General features: G+C 38.4%; 1 protein-coding gene across 1 annotated transcript in view; it reads right to left on the minus strand.

Annotated features, from left to right (window-relative positions):
- The window catches only part of tmc3 (transmembrane channel like 3), a gene marked incomplete at its 3' end in the record, with an annotated part of 24,543 nt that extends 18,586 nt beyond the window's left edge, over positions 1-5,957 (minus strand). The window contains exons 1-3 of the mRNA XM_015054851.1: positions 5,654-5,957; positions 5,126-5,272; positions 2,971-3,046 (exon numbers count right to left, since the gene is read on the minus strand). Coding sequence (XP_014910337.1) covers positions 2,971-3,046; positions 5,126-5,272; positions 5,654-5,775 — 345 coding nt within the window. The remainder of the gene's footprint in view (positions 1-2,970; positions 3,047-5,125; positions 5,273-5,653) is intronic.
- Between the last annotated feature and the right edge of the window lie 7,532 nt (positions 5,958-13,489).

The raw sequence follows: 13,489 nt of genomic DNA on the forward strand, positions 1-13,489 counted from the left end.
GTAGCAAACAGGCAGCTCTTTTTTTATAGATTACAGTCACTAAAAGGTCGCATTGTGCCCTTGTTTATATTTTTAATAGTGTAATTCTGTAAAGACAAAAAATGTCTGGTGGTCTAGCTCTGATTTACATATCTTGCTAAATTGTGGGTTTGAATATGGCAATACTTTCTTATAACAAAATAGACCTGCAGAAAGAAATTACTAATAAAATATCTTGCATATGCATAGTTGTATGCTCTATATAGAGATTTTCCTTAGCTTTGATTGTATATCTCAGAATTTTGTAATTTATCATTGTTTACTAAACTCTGAAAGCTGTGGCTTTGTTAATATTCTGTCCTAGAATGCGGTTAGATGTGCCCTTTTTTTTGAGCACCTGCCCCTTTAGTGGTCTCTGCACAGCCCTGAAGCAAAGTATGGTGCAATGCTAACCAACCAATTGGGAGAAGTTGTAGCCTGATGATGCCACACCTCCTCATTATCATATTATCATTTACCCTTTTCCCAGAGACTGGGATAGATATAATGTATGTATATCTATCTGGACTGGGAAAAGGGTAAATGAAAAGAGGAAAATTGAAAAACGGTAAATTAAATGGAAAATTGGAAAAGGATAAATGAAAATAGAAAATTGAAAATGGGAAAAGGATAAATTAATAAGGAAAATTAGGAAGTGAAAAAAATAAATGTATAAATGAATAAATATAAATAGGAATAAAGATGCCAATTACTCATTTTTTATTTCCCTATTTATTTATTTCATTTGCCTGAATTCTCCATATGTGTCGGTGTACAAATGTGAATGCAAATGGGTGAATATTACTCAACTGTAAAGTGCTTTGAGCGGTCAAAAATGATTGGAAAAGTTAAATATAACTTTTTCCAATTAGTTACCATCACAATTGACTGATGAATTTTGATTAATTTGGTTTATTGTATAAATCAGGGGTCCCCAAACTACGGCCCGCGGGCCGCATCCGGCCCGCCACGTCATTTGGTCCGGCCCCCTGAACAATGCCGGATCTGGCCCGCCTCCTCATACCAGAGAGCATTCAGTGTTTTTTGGCATATATTGTATTTTCCGGCTTATATGTGGATTTTTCTTCAACCACCAGGGGGCTTTTGAGCAAATGTGAAACTAACTTTCCCTCAATGGAATATATACTAGTCAGTCCCAGTCACCGTTTCACTCACGGTTTTTCCATTTGCATTCTGGGTAAAAATCTATCTAAGAGCGCGAATGTCTCCTCCTCGTCGTCGTCGTCGTACCCCCCCCCCTCGACAAGAATTTTCTAAGGTTTCTTTCTCCAAAAACTAAGACCGCCCCCGACCAGAAAAAGGAACAGCTATGTGGCCCTCGCAGGAAAAAGTTTGGGGACCCCTGGTATAAATGACATGTAAATCAGAGGAATATATGCTATTTAATCTGTATAGGTAACATGATAATTATGCAATTCAAACAATATATTTTATGTATTTAAAATAAATACTCATTAATTTAAAATAACAATAATATAACACTAAATATATAAAGCTAAGGATTATGCAACTAAAATAAATAGGCTTTATTACACTGATGAATATAAATCATGTAAAGTTTATTTACATTAAAATGATCTAAAACAGGTAAATGGAAATTTGTCATGTAATAAAATTACATAAATCTTAAAAGTTAGGCTTAAATATTTGCATCATGACGACTGACTCTATGGGAAGGAATTGCATAAATGTGATGAATTTTGATTAATTTGGTTTATTGCATAACCCTAACCCTATCCCACAAATGGCATGTAATTCAAAAACATTCATCCTATTTAAACTGTATAGGTAACTTGAATATTATGCAATTTAAACTATATTCTTTATGTATTTGACATAAATACATTCATTATTAATGAAATATAACAAAATGTTAATATTACTAAATACCAGTGTTGTAGTACTCGAGATCGGTCTTGGTCTCGAGACCATTTTATGATGGTCTTGGTCTCGTCTCGGTCTCGGGCGCTGAGGACTCTGCATTTTATTTCAAGACCAGTCGAGACCACAACTGTGAAAATATCACTAAACGTACAGCATACTGTCCAGTTTATTTGTTAACATCTTTGTTTTCAGTGGATGCAAAACGCAACGATCAATAACGTGACTTGCCAATTATGCGTTTCTGTTTCCCCCTTCCCCCACCTTTCACTCGCACGCGGCGCTCCAAGACATGCGCAATGGTTTTCTCTGAGCAGTTCAAGATGTCTAATAGTAATAGAATAACGCTCCATAAATCATAAAAAATCCGATGGCCACAGCTAACTCAGCAGCGCTGAGTTAGCTGTGGCCATCGTTCTTTATGAAGTTCTAAACTTCATAAAAGTTTAGAACTTCTGGCTTCAGGAAAATTGTACTGCAATATGAAAACAGAAACACCAAGCTGGAAAAATACTGAGCTTTTGCTAACATTATAGACTTTATATTGTTAGTTATTTTGTGCATTTTCAGCTATGCTTTTGTGTGTTTTAATAATTTTCTCAGAGAAAGATTCTTGTTTTATTGAATACTATAGTTCTGATAGGTAAGATGCTAAAATTGAACAATGGGTACTTTTTAGGTCACACAATCCTTGCTGCAGAGAGATGAAAGCTACACAGAAACCTTAAAAAGAATTTAAACTATCTGAAATCATGTGCTATCAGCTTTCTGACAAATTACAGCTTCAAAGAACCCTTTCTTAAAATATATCTGGCACAAGATAATACCAATAAGTTTTTTGCAACACAATTAGAATATGACTTTAAATTCTCATCTCCCCCATTGCTGGACAATTTTGTGTTTCTGTTTCATAAACCCCCATATGAGACAACATAAAACATTAAAATTCATAAAGAGGTAGTAAAAAGAACTACAAATTGTATCTTATGCTTCACTCATTTTAAACTGTGATCTCATATTAGAAAGATAACCAGTGTGAATCAAAAGTACATCAGCTCCGGCGGTCTGATAACCCCTTGTTCTCGTCAGCTGGCCTTCATACTTTAGGACAATCTCTCGAGCCTGCCTAAAAAAGCAAACAGATAAGTGAAAGATGTTTATTTAAGTGGGCACGTCTTGTGATTGTCTGTGTTGCACTAGATCTAAAGAAACCTTTAAGTGAAGGCACAGTTGTCAATGACTTCTTGGGTTGCTACAGTCACAGATGTTAACACAATCATAGTGACATATTGTGAAGTTCAACTGTGCTAAACCAGAGCATGAATATGTGGACTTTCCCTGTTGAAACTTGATTCTGTAGAAATAACTTATGGTCTCAACAAGTAAAAAAGACAGTGGAGAAAGTAAAAAACCTCCCAAAGTACAACTTGAAGACAATATTAAGAACGACATACTGTAGTGAAAAGCAAAAATAAATATTCAGCAACTTATTTGGAGGCATTTCCTGCACAACCAAAACTGGAGTGATTTCTCAAAACTATTGTTTCCTCTCTGATGACCATGACAAAAACACATATTTTCTCCAGATCTCCAGATTACCCTAACTCTGCTCTCTCAGTTAGCGACTAAGTAACTAAGCAAAATGCACTAACGACATGGTAAGATAAACAAGTCCATCTAGTCTGGCAGGTGTGAACATCATATTCCTTTTGCCACTTTATCAATTAACCTATGGCGTATTCTGTCACGAATGACAAACTACAGATTCTAATCAGGTTAATAAGTGTATTCTTTAATATGTTTTGCTTGCTACAGCACATAAAAAAATAAATAATTGCCCATCTGATCAAAAACTTGTATTTGCACCAGTGTGATCGGAATCAGGTGTTTCAATCACTTCTACAACCACAGACGTATAAAAATAAGCACCTAGGGATGCAGACTGTTTTTACAAACATTTGTAAAAAATGGGACACTCTCTCACGCATCCCTTTTCTCTTCCGACATGACTGTGCACCAGAGCACAGAGAAAGGTCCATAAAAACATGGACAGCCGAGTCTGGTGTGGATGAACTTGACTGGCCTGCACACAGTCCTGACCTCAACCTGATAGAACACCTTTGGGACGAATTAGAGTGGAGACTGAGAGCCAAGCCTTCTGGTCCACCCAAAAACACATTCCTAAACCTTGTGGACAGCCTTCCCAGAAGAGCTTAATCTGTTCTAGCTGCAAAGTGTGGACCAACGTCATATTGAACAATATGGATTAGGAATGGAATGTCACTTAAACTCATATGTGAGTCAAGACAGGTGTTTTCCTATGTGCATCCTTGCATTGTTTGATCAAAGTTCAGTAAACAGTTTTAAATTACAGTCAAAGAAAAATACATGGAATTAGACTAAACTGTTAATATAAGACTGATTTTGTAGTAATTTTAGAATAAAAATGTAAGATGTGAAGTACAGTCTATGGCTGCAGCTGCAGCAGAAGTAATCACAGTCATTCTGCCTCAGTGGAAAAGCGCAGACTTGCAACCCATCCCTGATGAAGGTAATAAAACCTCTGCAGTAATAACAAACTGCCCATATAAAACCTGTTAGCCATGGCACATACTCAGCACATCTTATTTAAGACGCTCTCTATCTATTCAAGCACTTTTTGGAAGAGCTTGTTCGACAGAGCCTAAAAGCTTTAGTTAGACATTTAAGGTATTTTTTGATTCCTTGGATATCTGATGTGCATGGTTTTATCTAAAACCCATGGACACAGAAACTAAAATACACTGCAGTAATTTCTTACTTGTTTTAAATGTGCCTGCCAATGCATTTTATTACACTGACCATACTAAAATGTCAAAATATTATTTTGGTAAAATTGGCTGCTGTAGCTAAAGCGATTAAGAGATAAAAACTGCTTTGATAAAGCTAATAAAACATGCTATATTAACAAAATAAATAGTTATAGAAGAAAATGTTGGGCAGTTAAAATACTAAATGAGTTTTTTTTAGATTAGGAACAAGATTTGGCTATTCAAGTTTATGTTCTCAGATGGATATTTTCTTTTTTAGTTTTAAAACAAACAATAAAAGTCAGAGAGAGGACCTTCTTGTGCAACATGTGTGACACTTTTTGCTGCAGAAAGAAAAAGACTAGAAGAAAGAATAAATGCTGCAAACATAAAACCAGCAGCTAAACAAAGGATACTTTAAAACTTTGAGCTTGCGTCTCATTGGCCAGGGTCTGGAGCGAATGTTGGCAATGATCTCTTTTTGGTACTGAATGTTCTGGAACATTTCTTCAGGGTCATTGCTGTCCACTTCCTTATCATCTCCACCTTCTTCATCCGATGAGCTGCAGGATATGGGCACAATAAAAATCACTGCCAAGTAAATTCATTTAAAAAAAATCAACGTAATAGCAACATCGTTGGCTTACGTATAAACACTGTTGATATTAATATTTATCACTTGTGACAGACTTAAGACTTAGATAAATTTGAATGCAATAATTAGAAGATGCAACAATACAGAATGTTTGTGAATGGGGATGTTGGCAGCCCTATAAAGAGAAAAACTGGAATTTTTATTATTCTGCTTGACTATATTAATTTGAAGAGACAGGCTACAGTCTATTAAGGCAGAAAAAAGATCTAGAACAGAGTCATCTAAATATAGAACAAAGTCACATACGTAACAATGAAAAGGAACAGATTAAATTATAAGAGCAACTCACCCCTGCTGGTGGTCTCGGTAAGCAGAATAAATTCTCCTTGAGTTCTTCCGTACAGTCCTATGTCTTTTGGCAGCAAGCAAGGTTCTACTGCTTCCAACCACAGGTTCAGATGCTGAACTCATCCTAACAAGGTTTGTGTGAATAACTGTGTGTTGATGATCAATATGTATAAATCAGTGTGTGGACAAATGCCACCTCTCTTCTATGTCTCCTCTGAAAGGTCTGAGCTGGCGCTACCTGCTGCTTTGGAGCAATAGCACAGGAGTACAGACCCATGCACACGGTCATCAGTCCAATCACAGCCTGCAGAGACCACTTAAAGGGACAGCACTAGACTCTTCTTCACACACACACGCACACACACACCGGGTATTAACCGAATGACAACTTGGGCAACTGGTTTAGCGATTATATGTCTATGCATGAGGCTCAATTTACATACTTTTTAAAATAATTATCTTGTGTTGAATCTCCACTCACTCCTTTTAATTAAAGATCAACAATGGATTATGGGGCTGGAACATAAATGGAGGTTAGACAGATGTCTCTTGTTTGATTGGTGACTCTTTAAACAGACTCTGTGGACTACTTCTGATCGATGTCTTTCTCTATTACATGATTCTTAAGAGGCTGTTTGCGCCTTGGCCCTGCAACACAGTACAACATAAATGTACGCTGTAAATTACAAAACAGGAACTGAGGGACAAGGACTGTTTGAGAGAGAATGTTATACCTATTAAACAGAACTTTTGCTTATTTATCATTTTGATTTGAAACTACCAAAGTAATTCAATTCAATTCAATTCAAAAAACCTTATTAATCCCCAGGGTGCAATTAAAGGAGATTTAATGCAATGTTCAGACAGAGAAACTTCTGTGTGGTCATAATTATGAGGCTACATATGATTGCTATGAGTATTGCTGGCTGATAATCAACTGCACTCTTTCATAGCTGCAGTCTGTAGCTATGAAAGAGTGCAGTAGATTCAGAATGTGAACAAAACCATATTGATGACAATTTGGTTAAAAAGTTCCTCTTCCGGCTCTGGTCCTGGTTTCTGCCCTGGATGGTAAAGCCTTACCTGTCATTACTCATTGCACTGACCCGTCGAACTCTTAGTTTCAGGAAATCATCACTATGGAAGTTTTATTATTGGGATTCTGCAAATTAAATATTTTCATAGTATATTTCAATAATTCCTTTCATACAGTCTAGGCTCCCTGAAAATGAGAAATTACCTTTCAGAGAAATATAATTTTGATTGCTTTGAGTATCATAATATTTTACTTAGTCTGACTGATTTGACTTTTAATGCATACTGATGCTTAACATTGATCATTTATAAGCTTATCAATTACAAGAGGTGTACTATCTGTTATTGAACATTAGTGAAAAGATAGGGTAACACTTTATTTGAAGGGGGGTGAATAAGACTGTCATGACAGTTTTATTGATTGGTGACTCTTTAAACAGACTCATGTTTTTCAGTCCATAGCACAGCACAACAATATTAATTTCAGAGAAAGTCAGACCTCTGCTATGGAGTTCAATTTGTTTCACAATTATTAAAAAAAAATAAAATAAAATAAAATAAAATAAAAAACCAAACCTCAATTAAATAAAATAAAATTGTGATCAAAACATTTGAATTGTAATGATTTTTTAAATGAAAAAGTTTTGTTTTAAAAAGCTTTTCTTTTTTTTGTTTTTTAATAAAATCACTAATTTCGGTCTCTTGAAGTGTAAAAGTTATTTCCAAAACAAACTTTTTTTGCACATGTCAGAAATCTTGGCTTGCGATTCAAAGTTTTTCTTGCGATTCTCACATGATATCCTGGGCGGGGCCTAAAGACTAACGATGAAACTGTGCCCCGAACTGCATTGAAGATGACATGTGCAAACAGAAGTTTGTTTTGCAAATTGCAAGCAAAACTGAATGGCTTTAAAAATGAGTGACTTTAATTTAAAAAAAGTATTTTAAGCAAAACTTTTTTTGTTTAAAAAAAAAATCATTACAATTCCAAAAGTTTTGATTGCAATTTAACTTTACTTAACTGAGGTTAGTTTTTTCAGTGGTAAAGGTAAATGTAATTTTATTTATACACCTTTGTTAGAAATGACATGGCTCAAATATTTAACTTCTGGCTGAAGAAAGGAATACTTTGTAAATTTTGCCTTGAGAGACCCTCTTTCTTAAAGCATTCAAGCACCATCCCCAGGTGCTCCAAATGCTTTTCCACAGTGGAAGAAAACACAACTATATCATGATACAGCAACAATGGTTGATTCTGTTTATCAGAGAATAAGCCTCTGAAGTGTACTGGGCGCATTACATAGCCCAAATGGTATCTTATTCCTTTCGAATAGACCAAATAGAGTACAGAACGCCATTTTATGACGATTTGCTTCTGCAACAGGTACCTGCTTGTAGCCACTTGCCAAGTCCAAGGTAAAGAACCAGCAAGCACTTGTCAGTGCATCCAAAGACTCTTCAATGTGTGGCAAAATGCTAATCTTAGCATCTTTGCGGGTTTTGCTATTAAGCTGCCAGTAGTCCACACACATCCTTAGGCTCCCATCCTTCTTTTTGACTAGCACAATGGGATATGCATAGGGCTGCAGGTCTCTCTGATCAGAATTTATACTAAGTAGCTGGTTGATTTGGTTCTTTACTGCTTCATAGTGTCACAGTGGTATACGTCGGTAACGCTGTTTTACAGAGGTCTCATCAATAAGGGGTATGTCATGACTAATGTTTGTACACCCCAAGTCACCATCATGTTCTGCAAAAACTGATGAATATTCCCTAAGAAAGGTCCTCACCTGACCCTGGTCCATGCTGGGCAGTTGGGAGAGGTCGATTACCTCAATTTGGTCCTGCACAGTTGGGGCCACAACCTGAGAAGACACCCTAGCTGTGTAGAAGGGCTCTTCTGTAACACCAGCAGGCAGACTGATGACATTAGCATGATGCAAAGTACCTACAACAGTACATGGATGAAGCAAGATGTCTGCAGAACCTAGACTAACAATTGGTATGTAAGCTGTGCCTCACACCACACACAAGGGGAGGAGAAGCAAGCAAACCCCCAGGCAGACCTGACTCAAGAGGCTCAAATAGTACAGTCTGTGACAGCTGATCAGAGCATGTAGGAGCCACAAGCTTCATAACTCCACCTGGGACCCTGCATGCTGCATGACCCCACACCTTTACCTTCCCCACACAGTCTGCAAGCTTGCCTGATGGCACTTTTGCAATGCAGGCCAGATTTCATGAGGGGCATGTGGGACATTGTCCTGATTGAACAACCTTGCACCATGCTGCACAAAAACCTCATGATGGTATTTTTGAATTAGAAAATTTCTGAAGAAATTTAAACGGGGTCTGCCAAAGTGTGCCCGTCGGTTGGAACCCACCATTGTGATGCTAAAAATTAGCATCACTGCTAAGTTTAGCTAAAATAATAATAGCATATGGAGAATCACAAGCATATTGACTAACATGGACTTACACAATTTAATATGTTAAAACTAGTGTATAAGCTAAAATCTGCCAAAATGGTAATCTTAGCATAAATGCTGTCAGTGGCATGTGGGGTATCACTAGCATGATGTCATTGTTTGACTTGCTACATTCAGTGTGCTAAACATGGCTTTTATTTTGAAATGTTCAGTAAGCTTCATTTTAAATGAACACTACACTACACTAATCCTTCTGCGACAGACTGACAACCTGTCCAGGGTGTACCCTGCCTCTCGTCCGAAATTTTCACTGGAGATACACACCAGTGAACATTTGGTGTGTCTCCAGTGGGGACAATAGGTGCCCCCATTGTCCCTAATGGGGACAAGGGTGTACAGAAAAATGGATGGATGGATGGATGGATGGATGGATGGATGGATGGATGGATGGACACTAATCCCAAGTGTAACAGTAGTTGGATTAAGCCAGTCAAATAAAGCCCAAACCAGCACTTACCTGCTGTGAAAAATCTGAAGGCTTTTAATTTGGAGGGTATGTGTTTCTCTTATTTTGGAAGTCCTAAGCGGTTGTCAGTTTAGGAGCATCAAGTTCACAAGTCATATGGAACTATCTTCCTTTGCTCTTCTGCCGTCTTGTCTGTATTAAGTGTTCTGCCACAGTGGCGTCACTGTAGTTCTAAATGCCAGCTCTGCCTTCTTCTGTAGTAACTCAGTGTTCCGTCATCACTGTGGTTCTAAGAGGCAGCTCAATCCTCTGTATTGATGGAGTTCTGCCACTTTATCTCTGTGGCGGAACAGAGAGATGCAGTGTTCCGCCATATCAGTAGTTCTAACATACTGCATTACCTGCCTTATAACTCTATGTGTTAGAACTACAGAGAGAGCATCTTTGTAGTCCTAACCAGAAGCTCTGCCCTTCTCTGTGTTCTGTTGCTATAGTAATTTATCCTCTATGGCAACTATCAGTGAGACACAATGGTGGAGACAGAATTCTATCTGTTTGAGCCTGTCAGTTTCTCTTAAAAAAGAGCAGTCTGAACAACTTCCTATTCAGGATCTGTAAGACCGATCCAAAAACAGTTCCAAGCATATGAGAGGGTTATTTGTCATCTTTGATAGTATCACGATTCATATCTGTACCTCACTCACAGAAATACCACAAATGAGAGAGATAGTGTGCTCTGAGCTCTGAAATGTTTGACAATATTATCAAAATGAATGGCTGGGAGCCTGGGTTTACCATCTGACACTAGTTTCCTCTGAAGCACCTTGACAGAAAACCGTAAACCCTAAAAAAAATTTGAAAAGATTTTATGGAAGCAGACACGTGGTACAATGTCATGTCCGACTTTCATACCAATAGAGCCATATTTGTGGACATGAGAATGAGTTAAAAAATGTTTTGGGACCGAAATCCACTCCGTTTCTCATTCACCTGGGAGAAAGAAATAGCTAAAACTCTCATGATTTCAGCCCTTCAGCTCTACCTTGACTGTGCTAATTACTCATTACCCTGTGCTGCTCCCTATTTAAGCAGCTGCTTGTCACCAGCTCAGTGCAAGATTGTCTGTTGCCCCAGTCACAGCTTTCAAGCCTTGTTTCATATTCTAAAGAGTTTTCTGGTTTTCTTATTCTGACTATTTTTTGACCACATATTTTTGCCTAGTCCTTCTGCTGTAGGACGAGTTCTGACCTCCTCTTGCTGAACCCTGCCTACCTCTGATCCTGCCTCCAGTCTTCTGATTATTGGATTTTCATTGCCAGAGACCCCGCCATGCATGACCCTGGATCGTTTTGACGACTGAGCCTCGGGTTGGTGGATTTTGTCCCTGTCATCTGTTTGTCCCTTGAGCTCCCAATACCTCCCACTGGTAGGTCAGGAAAGGGGGATCCATAGGGGTTGGGAATCCAGCCTTGGGAGGGTAGGGTGAATGGATTCCCGAACCCTGTGGATCCCCCATTCCTGACCTACCAGTGGGACCTACCCTGTAGAGCCCCTTCAACACCATCATTTTTGTAATAAAACTTTTGGTGAACTGAACACTGATTTTGCTTTAACGTTACAAAAATGCTTATTTTATGGTACATGGTAATATTAGTTATTAACTTCTTTTTATTTCTCTTTCACACTATGTAAAGTCCCCCCGGAAAACGTCCCATTTCAACGAATCTATATCTTGGGGTGTGAGCTTGTTAAAGGATGTTTAACTAAAGTCCTACGGGGTTTAGAGTCCCAGTTGACGGCGTTTCAACTAAAAACCTAGAGGTTGGAGTCCTTGTCAAACGGTGTTTTTGATTAAAGTCCCAGAGGGTTAGAGCCCCAGTTAAACAACAGTTAACAACATTTAACTGAAATCCTAAAAGGGGTGCGGGTTTTAATGTTTTTATCTTTTTTTTTAAATCTTTTTCAAAATGTCTTTCTCACTGTTTATTCAATGTCACATACTGTTTTTATTTAAATTATGTGAAGCACTTTGAAGTGCCTTGCTGCTGAAATGTGCTATACAAATAAAATTTGATTGATTGATAGTGCACCGCCTAAGGTGGTGCACTAACCTGAGAGGAATATTTAGGCTTTTACTTTGAAATTTTCAGTAAGCTTCCTTTATAAGGGACACACTAATCCTGTGTGTAATATTGGTTGGGTTAAACCAGTCATAATGCCCAAAACAGCATCTATCTGCTGTGAAAAATGTGAAGGCTTGTATTTTGGAGGGTATGTGACGCTCTCATTTCAACAATCCAATGTGTCAGTTAAGGGGTATCATGTTCCATGAGCCATATGATACTTATTTCCTTTGCTCTTCTGCCATCTCGTCTGTATTAAGTGCTCCGTCAAGGTGCTATTTCTATATTTCTAAATGCTCTGCCCTCTGTAGTAACTCAGTGTTCCGCCATCTCTGTAGTTCTCAGCATAACCCATTCTCCCTAAAATAACCTTTTTAACTATTTTTTTATGTATTAGCTATGTTTAGTATACTTAATGGAGGAAGTCAATGTAAGACATGCTAGTGATGCCCCACATGCTACTGACAACATTTAGGTTAACATTAGCATTTTGGCTTGATTTAGCTTATACACTAACTTTAACATACTGAATGGACTAAGTCCATGTTAGTCAACATGCTTGTGATTCTCCACATGCTATTTAGTAGTTGTTAGTTAAGCTTAGCATTGATTCTAATTTTTAGCTTCAGAACGCTGGGTTCCAAATGATGGGCACATTTTGGCAGACCCTGTTTAAATTTTTTCAGAAATTTTCTTCTTGTAATTCTAAAGGGCAGCTCTGGTCTCTGCCAACTGTCGTGAGTGAGACACAGCGGGGGAGATACAATTCTATGTCTATTTTGAGTCTAATTTACACAAAACACAGAGGGCAGAGCAGGCATTTAGAAATATAGAAATGGCACCTTGACGGAACACTTGATACAGATACTCTCTGCACAGTGGCGCAGTTGGTAGAGCTTGCCTTACAGCAAAAAGGTTCTGGGTTCGATTCCCAGCCTGGGGTCTTTTTGCATGGAGTTTGCATGTTCTCCCTGTGCATTGTGGGTTCTCTCCGGGTACTCCGGCTTCCTCCCACCGTCCAAAAACATGACTGTCAGGTTAATTGGTTTCTCTAAATTGTCCCAAGGTGCGAGTGTGTGTGTGTGCATGGTTGTGTCTCCTGTCTGTCTCTGTGTTGCCCTGCGACAGACTGGCGACCTGTCCAAGGTGACCCCGCCTCTTGCCCGGAACGTTAGCTGGAGAGGCAGCAGCAACCCTCCTGACCCCACTAGGGACAAGGGTGTGTAGAAAATGGATGGATGACACAAAACAGTGTCAGTTAGAATTTGTTTCGATTTCAATTTGGCTCGTTTTTCATTAATGATGTCGCCATGGTTACTCAAAATGCCAACAAAAGTAATAGTATCCCTCATGGGATCGAGCCGCACGTTTTCATATATATAGTGTGAGGGAGCACGCAGCAGTACAATCCATATTAACGGTAACATCAATCTGCAGTAATTTTGAGGTGCAGAATAATAGGTGCCTGCCATAGCATTGCATAGATGCAATGAAATGTTTTGCTTTGCAAGACATTTCATTGCTCTCCTATGCATTGCTATGGCAGGCCCCAATAATATAACTAGGGCCCAGTTTACACGACAACGATTTCGGGGGAAAACGGAAGAGTTTTGTTGCGTTTGTAGTGCGCATTTACACGAAACCACCGAATGTTTTCTCTGACAACGGCACAGATTGAAAACGGGTTCCAGAGTGCGATGTTTCTGAAACGTACCGTTTTCCGTTGTCGTGTAACGTGCTGTATTGATATTAGCTAGTCATCTTTTAGCTATCATTACCTGCAT

This window comes from Poecilia latipinna, unplaced genomic scaffold, assembly GCF_001443285.1.
Source record: "Poecilia latipinna isolate Pla-1442-1.1 unplaced genomic scaffold, P_latipinna-1.0 Scaffold1282, whole genome shotgun sequence".
Lineage (NCBI taxonomy): Eukaryota > Metazoa > Chordata > Actinopteri > Cyprinodontiformes > Poeciliidae > Poecilia > Poecilia latipinna.